General features: G+C 33.3%; 1 protein-coding gene across 4 annotated transcripts in view; it reads right to left on the reverse strand.

The window, feature by feature from the left end:
* The window catches only part of LOC118202787 (uncharacterized), a 101287-nt gene that overhangs the window by 77056 nt on the left and 5875 nt on the right, over positions 1–18356 (reverse strand). For all 4 annotated transcript variants that reach the window (XM_035374983.2, XM_085817592.1, XM_085817591.1 and 1 more), the window contains exons 2-4: positions 12665–12793; positions 2739–2900; positions 2536–2641 (exon numbers count right to left, since the gene is read on the reverse strand). In XM_035374983.2, the coding sequence (XP_035230874.2) occupies positions 2536–2641; positions 2739–2900; positions 12665–12793 (397 nt within the window). The remainder of the gene's footprint in view (positions 1–2535; positions 2642–2738; positions 2901–12664; positions 12794–18356) is intronic.

Here is an 18356-nt window from a genome sequence, read left to right on the forward strand (position 1 = left end):
TTTCATGGGTGCAGTTGATCATGGGTTCTTGTTGATGGATGACAAGGCCCGTGCACATAAGGCTCCACTGGTCCACAATTACTTGGAAAGCGAGGACATTCATAACACGGATTGGCCAGCCAAATCTCCTTACCTTAACTCTATAAAACATGTCTGGGGCACTCTTGGGACAGTATTTTCACCTCGCTATCCCTATCCAACAACCACCTCAAGGCTGAAAACTGCCGTGCTGTAGGAATAGGGTTAAATACCACAAGAACTCCTCAATTGCCTCCTGTCCAGTACGGCATTATGCTGTGTCTGACTATGAGAAAGAACCATACCCCATGTTAATCATGCTTGACTTTTGAATGGTACATCACCTTCTCTTATAAATATATATATTCATACCAAATTTCATTAAAGGGTGTCCCAGTTTTTCAGAATTGCAATGCAATTTACAAAATTCTCTTAATTTTGCACTCAAGTGTATTTAGAATATATAGAAGAAACAGCTAATTTTATTTGCTTCATATATGAGTATCAAGAATAACTCTGAAAGGATACATGATCAGGGCCAGTGCCAAAACAGTGTGGCAGAACTTTTAGAATTTAGTGAGGCACTGATCAGCAAAATTTAGGGATGGTAAAATGTTTAGAATTTACAATTGGCACTGGGCAACAGAATGTATGGGTGGCAAAAATTTTAGAATTTAGGATCTACACAGATGGTAGCAAAATACCCCACATAATAAACCCATGTATATGGTGCACTAAGCCATACACATATATGAAGCTTTTAAATTGTCACTTTTCAATTCCATTATTAATACAAAAATTCTTTTCTATAGATACCTACTCATGTGACAAGATTAGAACCATTTTTGAAAAGGAGGATGAACATGTTAAGAGAAATACTTCTAGGATCAAAAGCGGAAGATTTAAATAATTTTGTTTTCGCTGCTCTTTAAAAAATTTCTAAAAAATAAGAAAAATTCACCACAAACTTCCTATGAAGCACATCCATTATGTGACAATTCTGAAGTCTACTAAAAATCTGAAATAAAAACTATCCATACTACCCGTGTAAGAGCAAAAAGCTCGTGAAGATTTTTGAGAAAAAAATTTAGAAAAATATAAAGTGAATTTTACAGGGAAAATTGATACACATTGGAATATTCTGATGAAAATTACAGGAAATAAAACTTTTATGAAAAGTATAAAAGAGACAAATGAAATTAATTTTAAATTTAATTACAGTAGCTTTTTTGCCTTTGCTATGAAATGTTTCGAAAACTGCTTTCAATAGGATGCATTTATTATCTTGCTTATTTTTCAGAATCAAAATTTTATTAAGTGGCTAAAATGAAAAGCAATGTCACAGAAATTCATGTACAGATCCAAGACTTCCAATGAAGTGAGAGGTACTGTTTATCTTTTTGTGAAAATTGATGGGATATGGCCGCTACATCTTAGGTCGCCTATCTCTGCTTTTTTTCAATGATTAAAACTGATGAGAAGGAACACCTTATCTTGAAAATGCATCTGCTGTTTGCAAACCTATGCTATTTGGATAATTTATAAAACCACGACAAAAATCTTATGATTGTGTTGTGAAGTGTCGCTTATCCATTATCAGAACTTCCCTATTCCACTATTAGTACATACTATCACTTTAAAGCATGGTACAGGAAAGTTGAAACGTTTTATTTTACTGTTATTTCTTAAATATAATTTTAACATATCATTATTTTAATTATATCTAAAAATATTATGTTTTCAAAAAAAAAAAAACTGTCGGAAATTCGCAAATCTGCGAATCGAAGATCACAAAAACTAACCTTAAAATCAGCAAAATAATAATAATAAAAAAAAAATAATAATAAGTTGGCAAACTTAGTGGAACGTAATAAAAGAATTCATACCTCAAAAAGAGAAAATTTGCTTTTGATGTATAGTTTATAAACTCTTCATTTTCAAAAAAGAAATAATTTCAAAATGTCTACGTTTGATCAGCATTGTGTTCAGAAACTCGAGTATCACACCCTTTATATTAGAAGCACGAATGAATTTAAGCTATAACTCATCAAATACATACATGTCAGTGAATCATCAAATACATACATGTCAGTGAATCATCATATAAAATTCCTTCAAAATGCTAATTCACACTCAAAATGGCAGTCATAAAAAACAGATGTTAGATGAGTAAAATTAAAGATTTTTAAAGACCAAAAGTTGTTTCTAAAAAACTTAAGGAGTTTTAATGAATGTATAATACATAAAAAAGGCCATTCAAAACCTTCTGTTGCCAATTCAATTGCTCATATTTTGTATACCATTTATCACTTAAGATGCTTTTCATTCAGATAATTTTTTCCCATAAACCAATTGTTCAAACATTAAAAAAAATGTAAAGGACTAATATGATGGAAAATTTCACATATCACATAACTCTGTCATAAATCTGCATAAAGAAGCTACATTTCATCATTCACTTTATTTTAATACTCATTTATATCACAATTGTATACCCCATTCTTTCAGATTACTTACATTCTGTAGAAGTATTTGGATGTCCCATATCTAGAAGAGGTTGAATAACATCAATTGGGAAAACATTATTTTTCTGCCACAGATTCAATACACGAATGATTTTTGGCTAAAAGAAAAAAATTATTTAAATGTTATGAAAGAAAATTAATTAAAGTCCCTTCAATTCAAGTTTTATACATTACCAAACAAAATGTTATACTTACTCTATCATCTTCAGCACATTTAAATAAGTGTTGAAATGTTGTTGTTATGTTTTTAACAAAACGAGGTCCAAATACATCTTTGTCAGCACCAAACTGATGACGAGACTGTCGTACAATAGAATCAACAACATACAAACCGGGAACTTTATATTCTGGTCGACACTAAATATCAAGATTTAATTAATTAGCATATAACATTTAATGAAATAATTTCATTATAATTAATTATACATAATAATATTTTGTAAGTACCAAATGGCAAAAAAATTATTTTTAATGGAAAAATAGCAAGCAAAATCACTGTAAAAAAGTTTGATAGACAATCAAGTTGTTTTTCAATATAATTTAACATTACAACTTCATTATTTATACATTTTTCAAAAATTTAAATCCCCCCCCACAAGACGACTGATTATGTGGAGATATAATTTATTTCAGATAAAATTACACAGATACAAAACAAGATTAATTAATGTTTAATTATAAATAAACACAAAAAGTAGAGCAATTTAAAAAGGAAGTTGTGGAAGCTGTAGCAATCTGCATTAACAGTCCTATCAACATTTTTTTTAAAGTAATGCTTCCTCCACAAAATATTCCGAGAGCACTTAGCAATTTTCTCATCATCGTACAGCTACAAGGAATCACAAAGAAAACAATGCTGACTTAGCTCCACTCTTCAGGAAAATACTAGAAGCCTGAAGTTTAACTTTTCGAAAGTTATTTATCAAAAACTTCTAAACATTGAAAAAGTTGAACTGTATTTTGCACACATTTTCAATTCAAATAACAGGTACAGGTAATTGTACTACAGTACAAGGTATGAGATCCAGACTCATTGGGACCTCCGCGATTCTGGATTTGGGATTTTTCCGGATATTAGATCATAAGTTTAAATTTAGTAAGATGGCATGTAGAAATTATAAAAATATGAAATCATGATTTATGAAGTAATGAAGCATTTATGATCTAAAGGATATCAAAATTTACAAAAAAGTTTCATATTTATTTATTTACTTTATTAAACATTTCTTTCAATGTAACTTGTTTACCTCTTTAATTAGACAGACATAATTTCATGTTCATTTACATTGTTGAAGTCTGCAATACCTTTGTCAAAAATTCCGACTAACTTATGAATCAAAATTTTTCGCTTTCAGTAACCTCTCTGCCACTTTCTCCACTACCGGTAACAGTTTTCTCTGGATCTAGAACCGTACTACAATTTTTGCCATCCATTAATTGATTGATGATTAAGGATCATTGTCATTATAATGAAAAACTTCATTTATTACCACCTCTCCATATTTCTTTACAAAATACGTTAATTGGCAAATTTCACCTTTGACTTGCGATATCAGAAAACCTTTAAAGTTTGCAGCTATCATCATAAAATTTAACTATCGTTTACTGTACAAATTTGGCTATAATAGATAATCGTGAAATTAGTATACCTCCTAATATTTTGTCGGTCTTCCTTTTGCCCGGCGAAGTGCAGCAACTCGACGTGGCATGGACTCAACAAGTCGGAAGTCCCCTGCAGGAATATTGAGCCATGCTGCTTCTATAGACGTCCATAATTGTGAAAGTGTTGACGGTGCAGGGTTTTGGGCACGAACTGACCTCTCGATGATGTCCCATAAATGTTCGATGGGATTCATGTCGGGCGATCTAGGTGGCCAGATCATTTGCTGGAATTGTACAGAATGTTCTTCTAACAAATCGCGAACAATTGTGGCCCGGTGACATGGCGCATTGTCATCCATAAAAATCCCATCGTTGTTCGAGTATGTGAAGTCCACGAATGGCTGTAAGTAATCTCCAAGTAGCTGAAAGTATCCATTTCCAGTCAATGATCGGTTCAGTTGCACCAGAGGACCGAGTCCATGCCATGTAAAAACAGCCCAGACTATTATGGAACCACCACCAGCTTGAACAGTGCCTTGTTGACAACTTGGGTCCATGGCTTCTTGGCGTCTGCGCCACACTCGAACCCTACCATCAGCTCTTACCAACTGAAATCATGACTCATCTGACCAAGCCACAGTTTTCCATTCGTTTAGGGGCCAACTGATATGCTCACGAGCCCACGAGAGTCGCTGCAGGCGATGTCGTGCTGTCAGTAAAGGCACTCGAGTCGGTCTTCTGCTGGCATAGCCCAAGGAAGACAAATTTCACTGCACTATCCTATCGGGCAAGTCCCACATTGATTTCTGTGGTTATTTGACGCAGTGTTGTTTGTCTGTGAACATTGACAACTCTACGCAGACGTCGCTGGTCTCGGTCGTTAAGTGCAGGTGGTCGGCCACTGTGCTGTCCATGGTGGGATGTTATGCCTGAAATTAGATACTCTCGGCACACTCTTTACACCGTGGATCTCGGAATGTTGAATTTCCTAACGATATCCGAAATGGAATGACCCATGCGTCTAGCTCCAACTACCATTCCGCGTTCAAAGTCTGTTAATTCTCGTTGTGCGGCCATAATCACGTCAAAGCCTCTTCACATGAATAACTTGAACACAAATGAAAGCCCTGCCAAAGCACTTCACATTTATACATTTTCTACGCGATACTACTGCCATTTGTATATTTGCACATTGCTATCCCACGACTTTTGTCACTTCAGTGTATATACTTAAGGAATGTATGTATAAGTATTCTTCATATACTTAAGGAATGTATATATAAGTATTCTTACATATACTTATTGAGGGCCGGCACTAGATATCTTACCGCCTAATGAAGTCTCTATGGGTCCTAAATTCTGCTACTATGCGTATCCCTTTGTCTTCCCTAAATTCTGCTGCCTGGTGCGGCCATACAAGCCATGGCACTGGTTCTGGGTTTATGTTAACGACAAATCAGTTATTTTTAATTCAAATAGCACTAAATGTAATCTTTAACAAAATCCATTTTTAGCATATGGAAAGAAATTTTTGTTAAAAATGTTTCCTCGTCAACATTTCTTAGTGCATTTAACTTAAATCTGTAAACATCATCAAGCATAATATCAACATAAAAGGTTACCATACTCTTTATTATTCAATTACTAACATAAAAAAATTGTTTAGGCATCGCTACATGAGTCATTACTTAAGTTGTCATGTGTTTATAAACATGTGATTATGAAAGTGAAATATAATAAATAATGATTCACCAGGTTGGCATCAAAATATTAGTAGGTGTAAAATCAGCGATGTATCTATGTAGTGTGTTTCAGACATGTAGCAAGAGAGCCAAATTAAATTTATCCTATAATGATTGTTTCTTCAATAACTATGTATTTTATTTAGTGCCGAAGCGGGATTAAAAAATCGGCACCCTCCACACGTTTATTATGCGGGGGGGGGGGAGGAAATCAAATGCACATGTGTAAAGTATATATATATATATATAAAAAAAAAAAAAAAAAAACGACAGTGGCTTTGAGGTCTGGATTTTGGATCATTCCGGATATTGGATGTCCGGATTTCGGACTTTGTACTGTATTACCATTTCCTTCCCCAAAAAATCATGAATTGTAAAATAAGAGGTCGATTTACCCAATCATACATCAACCTGATAGTCGAAATAACTGAGTTAAACAGTATCATGTATACAAGGAGATACAACATATATTTACCAAAAGAAAAGTTACATTCTGATTATAACCTCATCCCACCACCTCCAAGTATGGCAACCCAGGTACAGCGGCTCATAAAAATAAAATGTTGCATTTCTTCAAATATAAAGCATTTTGCCCAACACTAATAACGAAAAAAATTGCATTAAGTTGTACTTCGTAAATGATCAAATTTTATGGACAAAAATTTGTACGACAATGGTGAATTTTTTTAAGTCCTCTCATGTTTATTCAAATAAAAAAGATCATAGTATACATAGGAAAACAACAGTGCCAAATTTGTGCAAATCTCTAATATTTTTAAGTGAACACAGATCGCTGTGAAGATGGAAAAACAACAGCCTGCAGCATGGTAAATCTGTACAACTTTCTGGTATTAAGTGAAAACAAATTTTGGCGTACATGGGTAGAACATGGGGGTAAAAAGTTGTTTCATTACGGATCTTTCTTGCATATTTTTATTTTGTTAAGATGGTTGCTGTTTTATGTAATTTAAGAATTACATAAAACAGGAACTACCATTTGCTGCACTATTTGTGAAAATGGCTCACCTTTCGTATCTTAGTTTTGAGAAAAATTATTTGTCAACAGCTGGCAACTTTTCATGAAACGAGCAAGTTAATCAGAAAGAAAAAAAAAATATTCCCAATCACTTTCAGAAAAGATAAAAAAATTTTATCAATGGGCTGTTCACATGCACTTGTGAGCACATATCAAAAGTGGTGTATGGATGGTGAAACGACAAGTCGCTGACCAGTAGTTTGTCCTTCACGGCACATTGATTCCAGAGGAGAGGGGAGATTGCTACACATTGTTGGCCATGACCGAACAGCTACAATAGCCAAAATCATGACCTTCTACAACAGTGGCAACCCAGTGTTTTTCAACACAATGTGCAGTATACATTGCTGTGTATTGGCCTACGCAGCCGGAGGCCAAAACATGTCCCTGCACTGACGGCATATCATTGCCAGCTACAGCTGCAATGAGCCAAGAAACATCATAATTGGAGATTAGAAGAATGGAAGAAAGTTGCATGGTCCGACGAATCACATTTTCTGGTCCATCACATCGACAAGCTTATGCTAATACAATGATTTCCAAACAAAACCCTGGCTACCATAATGCACAGTTGGACGGAGAAAAGCTGGTTTTATGGTGTGGGCAATGTTTTCATGGAGCACATTAGGACCTATAATACCCGTCGAAACTGTGTTTACCGACAGGATAATGCACCATGTCATAAGGGTCGAATTGTCATGTGTGGTTCGAGAAACATTCCAGCGACTTTCAAGTCATGTTTTGGCCTCAAATTCACCTGACATTAATCCAATAGAGCATTTGTGGTCCCACATGGAAAACCGAATTTGTGCTGCCATGCTATTCTTCACAATGTGCGGGAATTGCAGGACCAGTTGGTGAGCGCTTGGTACCAGAGATCTCCTGACCACCTATCAATACCTTGTACAGTCAATGACATGCTGGGTGCTGGCAGTTTTAAGGGCTAAAAGGTGGTCCTCCATGTTATTAAAAAGGTTCATACAAAAATGGCCCTTCGGTGTATATTGGTTGTTGATCGTTATTCAATAATTTATCAATTTCTGTGGTATTGAGAGATAATCCATTTCTCTCTATTCTCGTCAGGTTGGTACTTTCTCAAAGCTCATTACAACAGGTTTCAGATTTAAGTTTTCAGACATTTTTTACAATACATCTTATGACTAAAATTTCTGTAGTCTGAAAACCCACCTTGTTTTATTTTTTCCCCACGTCTGGAATCGGATCTGTGACCAATTATTTAAAAAGTGTTTAATTCCATAATCTCTATGAAAAACCTGTAGTACAATGGCCAAAAGTTTAATTCATGATTCCACACTGTTTTAATGCACAACACATTATTCTATGCATGGAGATACTTTTACAAGTTAAAAAAAATACAGTTTTAATTATGAAAAGTGGTGATGAAACTTCATAAACCTCCACATTCTACAATAGTGTTACGAAATGTCAAGGAACGGTAAAGAAGCTTTCCCGTAGAGCAAGTTTAGGGTTGTCATAAAATGGCGAGGGAAGGCAGAGTTGCTACATTTGGCGAGAAATCGCTCATTTGGCGTCATTTGCTGACAAAATTGGCAATATGCCATAGACGGATGGAGAACCTTCTGAAACGAATTCTTACCCGTTTAGCCCAGAATGTTCTCGAACACAAGCCAAAAGCTATATAAACCCTGCTAGTCTGCAGTCAGTCAAAGTGTACCTCGTTTAGGGTGCAAGGTAGTTAGTCTCGCGGTAGTCCGTACAGAGTCGATCGAGTTGACAGCCGGGCAGCGAGCGCCAAGTGCATCGAGGAGTCTCTTAGTGTATCATGGTTAGTGCATTGTTGAGAGAGTGTGTTAAGCTCAGGGAACAACTGAACCGAAGAGTCGGGAGCTGTGCTCTCTGTGTCGAGTGCATCGCGAGTTGTAGCGTGAAAAGTCTCGAGAGTAAGTGGAGTTCCAAGAACGACCAAGCAGAATCGGGAGCTGCACTCTGGTGCTTTGCAGTGAAGTTGTCTCCACCGTTATTGCCCGAAAGTGTGAAGTCTGTGTCACTGATTGTTCCAACGTGTTTATAGTAGATCTTCGATGACTGTAAAAGTGTTTTTGAGCTGTCCTGATTAATATTCGTAAATAAAGTGTTTCGATACTTCATCAAGTGTCGTCGTTATTCATTCCAAATCCACATGAACCCCATACGAACGTGAAAGAAGAAAATAATGTAACAACTGGTGTCAGAAAAAAAAAAAAAAAACATAACAAATGGTGTCAAAAGTGGGATTTGCGATTGAATGCCAGTGACCCGCCTGCAGAGGAATGCAATGGCGGAGGAAATTTTGATGGACTTCCTGGCTAAGATGAAAGCCAGACAGGAAGAGCTGAACTGAAAGAGATAAAGGCTGGCTGAAATGAAAGCCGGATATAAACAGATGACAGCCGAGATCAAAGCCAGACTAGACAAGAAGAAATAAATGTTGGCCAAAAAAAGGTGCGAGAGCAACTCCAACAGGTGCAAGTGAGACTTACAGAAGAAACTGGAGCCATAAAAGACGATGTGGAAATGAGAAAAGTGGCGTTTGAATAAACAAAGGATGAAGAAATACAGGAAGTAGCTAATGAACTGCCTGAGAAAGATCAAGAAATGATGGATGAAACATTTAACGGGATTAAAGGAAAACAACGAAAACATGAAGAAATAAAAGACGGGAAAGAAGCTTTTGATTCAAAAGTGCCTGAAGTGGAAGAAAGTGAAAACGCGACTGTTAAGTTTGTCAAAACTGATAGTGAAGTTACGAAGTTGCAGGCAGTAAGTATTGAACCATCTGAAAATTTGGTCCAGAGACAAAAGCCCCCCCCCCAAAAAAAAGCCCACTATGATAATTGCACATGCAACAAATGCCCACAGCGATGAAAGCCCACATAGATATAAGTCCACACTGATAAATGCGCACATAATCAAAAGGGACTTATAGTTTTTATTACTATAAAATGTATTTATAATTTTAATTATAATAAATGGAGTATTCAGATCTGAATTTTAATGTCTCAAATATGTCTCTTTGCATATTTTATCAATACTTTGTTTAATTTAGGTTGAAAGCAAACTTTCTGCTCTTTGATTGATTAGCTATAACATTTCGATGATAAATCTGAAATTGCATTTTTTATTTATTTACTTATTTAACTTTGGTATGTGTATGTGAAAATGAAAAATATCATTGTGAAGTTTCTCACATGCCATTTTTAAGGTAATATGGCTGAGATTAAATGTAATTATGTTTCATTATTAAAACTATTAACTTTTTAATTAAAAAACATTTGAATTTTATTTTCTTCCTTTTTAGTTTTTCCTTTAGTTCCTTTTTAGTTTGGTAATATTAAAACAGTTCAACACAAGGAAAACTTCACTAAAAGCTATTTTATTCTTTGCTTTAGACTGAGTTTATTATCAAAGTTTAAACATATTTCTCATTGAAAGCTTTTTTGAATGTAACAATTATAATTTGGCAACTTTCTAGAGATATTTTCTTTCAGATTTCTGAATAAATTGAAACTGTCAGCTGACACCCTGTCAGAAAATGAATTCCAAGTGTAACTCTTAATCTTTCAACTACAGCAATTTGGAATAGTGTTTTTCATTTTCATTTTATTTAATTATTTATTTTGGGGGGGATGGAACAACTCTTAGAAGTCAACATATCTACAAATTTATGTAGTACAATTATCTAAATCTATAGTAACAAATACGTAGCATTTTATTAGAGTTTGTGAAGATTACAAAGAACTATGCATATAACAACATCTAAGAAAATTTTGTAACTACATGAATATACAGTCATCAAATTCAAAGTTCATCATTTTTAGATGCTAAGTATACATATTATATAAATTCATCATTCATTAACAGCATTATGTATAGTAAAAAAAAAAAAAAATTAGTATTAATGTTTCAAATTGAAATTTATTTAATAATTTGTCTTGCATTTACTATACATTTGTTCAAGACGTATGGATATCAGTTATAAAACATGAAAAACACACAGAAAGTAGCTAATCTTATATAACAGATGATTGTGAAAGAAAAATTACAGTGCTTTTAAATCTTCCTATTGTAAATAGCCGTTTTCTAATTGACATTAGATTAAATTAATTCCATTATCCATTAGAAAATAATTATAGTGAAATTATATATATTGACGTTTCTAAAAGGTCACCTTTTGAAAGATATCTGTATTTTTGGTGAACATTAACAAACATTGCAGTAAATATCACATTTCTAAGACCATCATATCTACAAACAAAATCCTTTAAAATCGTGAACGGTTGTGTTTAAAGAGGATATTTTTAATAAAACATGTACATCTTAGTTATACACTTGCTACATTTTAATTTTCTGTCAAAGCAGAGGCACAGTGGTTTTTTATTTAGAAGTATGTGAAACTAAAAAAATGGACACTATATGACAAATGGAATTAGATTCAAAAACACACCTCTTGAACATGTCCGAAATTCATTATTCTGCTCGGAATAAATTTACCTAAAGAAAATGTTTAATAAATATTAGAACTCAAAGGCTAAGTCAGATCAAAGTAGTAAGGGTCATTTCGTCTGAATATATCTTCTCTTAATCATAAAGTGACTTTTCGAACAGCGAATGAAACAGGAAAGACAGAATAACGGCAGCGGACAAACGACACTATTTCGAACTCGGCATGAAAAGAGAACGGACGAAATGGCACTAAGCCAAGGGAAGGCATGCCTTCATGGAGGACGTTTTAAAGGAAACTCGCTCATATACATGTTTCACAAGGGGAAAAACCACAAAAGTGACCATGCAGTCAGCCTTTCCATCGGGATTTGAACCCCGGACTGAGATAGCAGTGTTCAGCGTTTTTACCCTTGTTCGCTGGTGAACCTTGTGCCTACATGAAAAGCTTAAGAATTGGATGACTGGTGCTTTCTTAATGTACAGCTTTTATTTTATTTTTTATTAATTTTTATTCATCTAACTAATTATTTATTTTTTCCAATATTTGAACTTTTCCTCAGATTTATTTTCAAAGAAACAATGTCTAGAAAGTTTTGCGAATGATATATATATATGACAAATAACTTTTCCAAGATACTGTCAAACTTTTAAGTTACACTCAGAATAACAGCAAAGATAAACAGCTAAAAATTTTAAATTTAAAAAACATGAATTAAAATTTTAGCTAAGTGTTCACTCTGATTTGTTTTTCAAAACTTTAAACTTAGAACTTCATGTAGCTTTTATTTTGGGAAAGGAGTCGGAAGTAGTATTCAACTTCCTAACATTACCACAACAATTATAAATTTTACAAGATCTTTATTCCAACTGCGGACTTAGACTTTTATTATTTATCCTCTTCATGATTTTTAGCATTTTATCATTTTTCTCTGTTTCTTCCTTTAAACATGTTTCCCACCAATGACCGAGTGGTAAAATCACTGAACAATGGTACTTCTGAACCATATTTGATGCCAGGCAATCGAGCTGGCTGCATGGGCATTTTCATGGTTTTCCCCATGTGTAACATGTATACAAGATAGTTTCTCTTAGAAAGTCCTCCATGAAGGCATACCTCCTCTTAGACAGACAACCAAAGCATGCTTTGCTATAATCAACTATACCAACTTTTAAACGTAACTTTTTAAAAAATAGCAACTCTTAATTTTATATATAAATGAAATGGTTTAATTAATTTTATATATAATGTATATGCATAAATACTACAACATTCTTACCTTTTGAATGAATTTTTCAACGCTCTGAACTATATGCTTGTAAAATTTAATGCCTTTGATTGCACTCTTTGTTATTTGAGTCATCTTTGCCTTTGAGATGGGTGGTTTTACCTCATATAATGAGGATAACTGAAAGAAAAATCAGAATGTATTAAAATGACAATGCATTGATTACTTATTACAGATGTAATTATACACGCACAGCTAAAATTTTGCTAACACGAAAAAAGCGTTACAAACCAGATTATTCTTACTTTAGGAAATATAAATGCTCAATGTTATTATTCTGACTATCACTTAATATAAACTTTGTGAAAGTATAGTACATCACATACTGAAAGTATGAAGGTCACGCAACATAAAATATTTATAATCTATGAACCCAGGAACAGACACTGTTATGTGCAAAGCAATTTTTAGCCCAAACGGCGTTAACCCAGAAGGGCTATTAATTTCGTTTTGGCATTTTGCATTGATTCACTATAAAGGGTGATTCGCCTTTTAAATTGTTGCTACCACATATTAGAGCCCTGTATTATATTTAAAGAAATTAATTAATGAAGAATCTGCATAAATGTATCTGTTTCTCGCACTGCGATAAAACGTTACATAGAGCCATTAAATTCTAAATATATGAGTTGTTAATAACTCCTCCTTCATTCTGTAAAACTCAACATCCTCTCAGTCCAGATTAGGTCAACACTGCAAGACTTTACCACATATCCCATTCAAAATGCCTTTTTCATGCCTCTTGATTTACCCTTTCAAAAAGTTAACGATAAAGTTTTTGTAGTTATGCCAAAATGAGTGCCAATATGAAACCAATTCCAAGAAAAACTAGTGTTATTTCTTGTTACTGGTATATGATGCATATAATACATGAGAGAACACAAACAGCTATCCGGGTGTTAGAACAAGAATTGCACATATTTAGCAGACTCATTAACCGCTTCCCTTACAAATTTTTTTGAAAAAAATTGCGAAAAATCATCACATTTTTTTATTTTATTATTAAATACAGCAAAACGAAACAAATCAAAATATGTAGGTTTTAAGTTGAATTTTTAATCTTTTGAAGGTGTAAAAGCATTTATTTTTAATATAGTTTACTATCCCGAGTTATCTTGGGCAAACGGAAAAAAGTTAAATATTAATCTTTGCATGATAGTTTTTTGAAACAAGGGACAACACAGAGTGATGCCCAACATTCTACACTGGTATCTGGTCTCTTTTCTTACTGGCTTACCGCTGGAATCTCTTTCACGGGAGCACAGAGTACACTGTCTCGTTGGATTTGAACTTTTTTTCACCTCTTCATAATTATTATCTGAAAAATCATCGCTTTCGCTATCTTGCATCATTGCCATCATTTTATTTTTTCAACGCATGCATCCTTCTTTATATATTACTAATCCACAAGCCAACGTATACAATACAATAGGGAAACACGTGACCAATTCCTCCAAAAGAATCCTGCAACCAACAAAATTTGGCAAATTGCCAAACAAAGCTGAATATTTCCTTTCATTTCCTCCAAACAGAATAAAACCGTGATAAAAGAAATCGAACTAACAAATTCTGCTTCGCCCGAGTTTTCTCGGGATAATAATTAACTGCAATATATACGAACCCGAGATAACTCGGGATAATCAGGCAAGTGGTTAACTCAAATGACACTGAGCAAGTCTTTTTAAGAATTTTTTTAAAAAAAGGGCTATGATATGTAATTTTGTTAATTTTCTATGGACAAATAATACCTAACTATAGTTTTTATTATATAAATGCATATATATATATATATATATATATATACACATAAACCTTTGTCTTGCTCAATTTGCAAAATAAGACGTACCATATATTTCTGTGTATAAGTCCCGAAATTTTAGCTAATTTATTATTGGACAGATTTACAAATAAATTGTAAAAATATTGAAACAAATATTGCATTTTAACAAAAGATTCCTGCCACCACAAATATAATCTGCACAAAAAGTGCACGTTGGCATCTTTAATCATATTTTATCAATTTTTGGCATTTAACCCTTTGAGAGGCCATATATATAATAATTTAAACTGAGGTAAAAGTTGCATGAACTGTAACTTAACCTAGGAACACATAATTGAGACTTATAAAAAAAAAAAAAAAACTAGAGAGAAATCCTGAATTTTGATGGCTGGTATATATATTTGATACCAGTGCCCATCTACAACATTTTTTTTCCAGGTAGCTGACAGCTGTTAATTTTTTTTTCCATCTCTTTTTGCACACTTTTGATGCACTTTTATAGAGATAGGTGCTTGAATATAGTTATGTAAGTCTAAAATCACAAACTTTTAAGATTTTGCTAGAAATTTAAAATTTTAAAAATAAAATTTTCATCTTCATGCGCTTTGGTGATGCCACCCAGCTGAACACACTTATGTAAAATATGGGTAAAAAGCTTTTGAAAATGACTTAAATTCAATATTATTATTTTATGAAAAAATTAGCAAATATAACATTGCATGTGTAAACCATATCATGCTGTAATTGAACTAGTAATGCTAAAAAGAGATGCAACTCGATGAAACACGAACCACTGCAACTCAGCTGAAAAATTATGTTGCATTTTTGAAGTTATTATATTTTATGCTTTAGATAATATATAAAAAGAGCATACTTCATGCCATGATAACTAGAACTTCCCCTCTCCAAACACTTTTGTTATAGAGGCCCATAAGGACCCTTTTTTTACTTCCTTGTATGAAATAAAAAGGAAGTACTCTAATCGCGAAAAGTTTCGGGCAGCATATTTCAACGAAAATATCCATTTTGACCGTGATTGAATGAAATTTAATGATGTTTTTGCGTGACATCTGTACGTAAGGAAGGAATAAAGGACTCTTTTCCTCCAAAAAAAATTATAAAACTGCTTTAAAATGAATTCTGAAGAGAATTTTTCGTGGCGTCAGTGCATACATACATACGTATCTCACATAACTAAAAAAGGAGTAACCTCAGAACACTGAAATTTTGTATATAGGACTGCTATAACATGTAGACATGCACCTCGTATTTTGGTTGCAATCGGCCACACCAAACATATATAAATATATATCCACTCTGTTACCTGGCTCAGTTATATCAGTTTCTTTACTCTTATGTTTTTGTAAATTGTACATTTTTTTTAAATGATTGAATTATGTTGTTCTTATCTTCCAGTTAAAGTTTTCATGCCTTTAGTAAATTTGCAAGCAATATTTGTACAATTATCAACAATTTAAAAGCTGTTTAAGTGCGGTTAAGCCTAATTTTTAAATAACATGGTGGACATATGTGTTAACATTTGAAACAGTAGAATAGATTTGTTGCCAAACTAGAGAGACCAAGTTTCGCAACAACAAAGATAACGCCTTCATTTATTATTGTGAATTAAATCATGCTTAATTCTTTCTGGAATTTTATTGAGAAAATATGTGTTTAAGATTTACTTCGTAATTTTTAATGTACATATTTTGAGTTTTTATGCATTTTTGTCTTGTCGGGAAGTGAGAACTGAACTAAATGAGAAATATTGAATCATCTGTGAAAAACTGTTTATTTTTGGTTTTGTTTGCTTAATTTCTTTTATACATCATTCTGGATTTATTATAGTATTTGAATAGAACATGCGGCAACGATTAGATAATTCTTCAAATGATATAAATGTTGTGCATTCTGAGTTACAATATGAACGAAATATTAAGCTGTTAAGTGAACCTAATGCCAGAGTGTCGCTACGGTAAACAAATATAGTGAATTTTAAAGAGTGCATTTATTTTATTGTGGTTTATGCACTATCGACGAAGTAGATTTTATTCAATCCAATAAGTTTAAATGAAATGCAAGAACAAGGAAGTCATGTGTACACATCCAATTTTTAATTTTTTGTAAATAGAGGTTGAAATATATCATTTTGTTCAGTAAGAAAAGCTGTTAAACAATTTTATTGTTTGATACACCTCAAAGTCCTTATTTTGATCAAAACTAAAAAAAACTCAAATATCCCCCCTTTTTCTTTCCAAAGATAAATGTTTTATATCTAAAACTAGCCTTGGAAATATTTTATCTGCTCTCAGCAACTTTGAAGATTTATTTCGAAAACCACATACTTGTAATCTAACCCAGGGCAAAATTTTCTCTTGTGCTTACTAGTTTTGAAATTAATAAAGACGATATTCTAAAGAATAAAAGCATGCTTTCAAATCAGCAGTTTTTCCATTTCACTAAGAGTGCATTTAAATGCATTTCTATTTCCTGTATTTTTAAGTGAGCTTTGTGTCATCCCTTTGAGTGATCTTATCGCATAAAGGGAAGAAGGCATGACCCCCAAATGACAAATTAGTAGTCAATCACCTCTTTTCATTTTCTCTGCATTCTAGGATTTTGGAAAACAAGAACAAGAAAAAAGGAAAACAAATTCTAGGATTTTGGAAAACAAGGCTAACATGCCTTATTTAACATCTACAATTGTGTAACATTTTGAAGCCAGACAACAACTTTGAAATAGATGTTTTTCTCCTGGGAAAGGGTGAAGTACTGAATTAAAAGTTTAGCTAAACAGAGACAAATGAGAAACTTGAGCAAACAAAGAATAAAAAGAAACTTGTATTCACTCCTAGCACAAGTTTAGTAAACTTCCCATGAACATAATATTGAATCCTAAACAAATTATAAAATTAATCATAAAAAAATTATTACATCACAAACTATTTTAATAAAGAATATAAAGAAATTCGATACTTTTCCATTTCGCCGGCGCAGGCATTAGTCGCCGAAAATGATACAACCTATGCCAAACAGTCTGTCCCCGCTGGTAAACTTTTACCACCACATTTTCATAACAAGTAGCAGAAATTTCTTATCTGTCAATTCTTTTTCCTAATACATCAAAAATGGATGAAAAATTAGTGAAAATTTGGGATTTGACCAGAAGAAGAAACTGTCAGGTTCTTTCAAAGGATAGATGATTTGCCTAAAATTGCTACTTGTGATAATAATCATGAAAGGAAATTGTATTTCGGAGACTAAATTTAATGGTGCTGTAACCCTTCAATTTGTCATAGTGAAAGAAGTATCTGGAAAGGCAGGTAGTTTGAGTCATTGAAATTTGAGTTTCTTGAAGTGTGTGACGCTTGTTTATGGTTGGAGTGAAGAATTGAGTTAAATGGTGTAAAAAGCAGTTGGAAATTAATCACGGAACAGTTGTAGACTATAATAACTACATGTGCGAGGTTCATGTCGATTCCTTACTTAAACATCACAACAGAAAATAAGAGGATCTGTATGATCGTCGAAGTGGATGAAATCATGTTAATGCACAAAAACATAGCGGGACAGATTCTACCACAACAGTGGATATCTGACAGAGTCTGCCGTGAAACAAACATTTCCTTGTGAAGGTGCTAAACCGATCCATGAGCATTATATTAGATGCAACTACGAAATATATAGAAAAAGGGACTGTAATATATTCCGGTTTGCAGAAATCATACTGCACTGAAAAAGTAGAAGTTTCAAAAATTTCAAAGTGAACCATATATACAATTTTGTCGATCGGGGAAACTGGAATGCACATATTTTTACACTTTTTTATGCGTATACTGTATGCTGTCCTCAATAAAGTCTGCTTGGCCAGATTTGCAGTATTATTCTCATTTTTTTATGTGT

The sequence above is a fragment of the Stegodyphus dumicola genome, chromosome 5, assembly GCF_044657685.1.
Source record: "Stegodyphus dumicola isolate Sdum_Otavi_A_Nest chromosome 5, ASM4465768v1".
NCBI lineage: Eukaryota > Metazoa > Arthropoda > Arachnida > Araneae > Eresidae > Stegodyphus > Stegodyphus dumicola.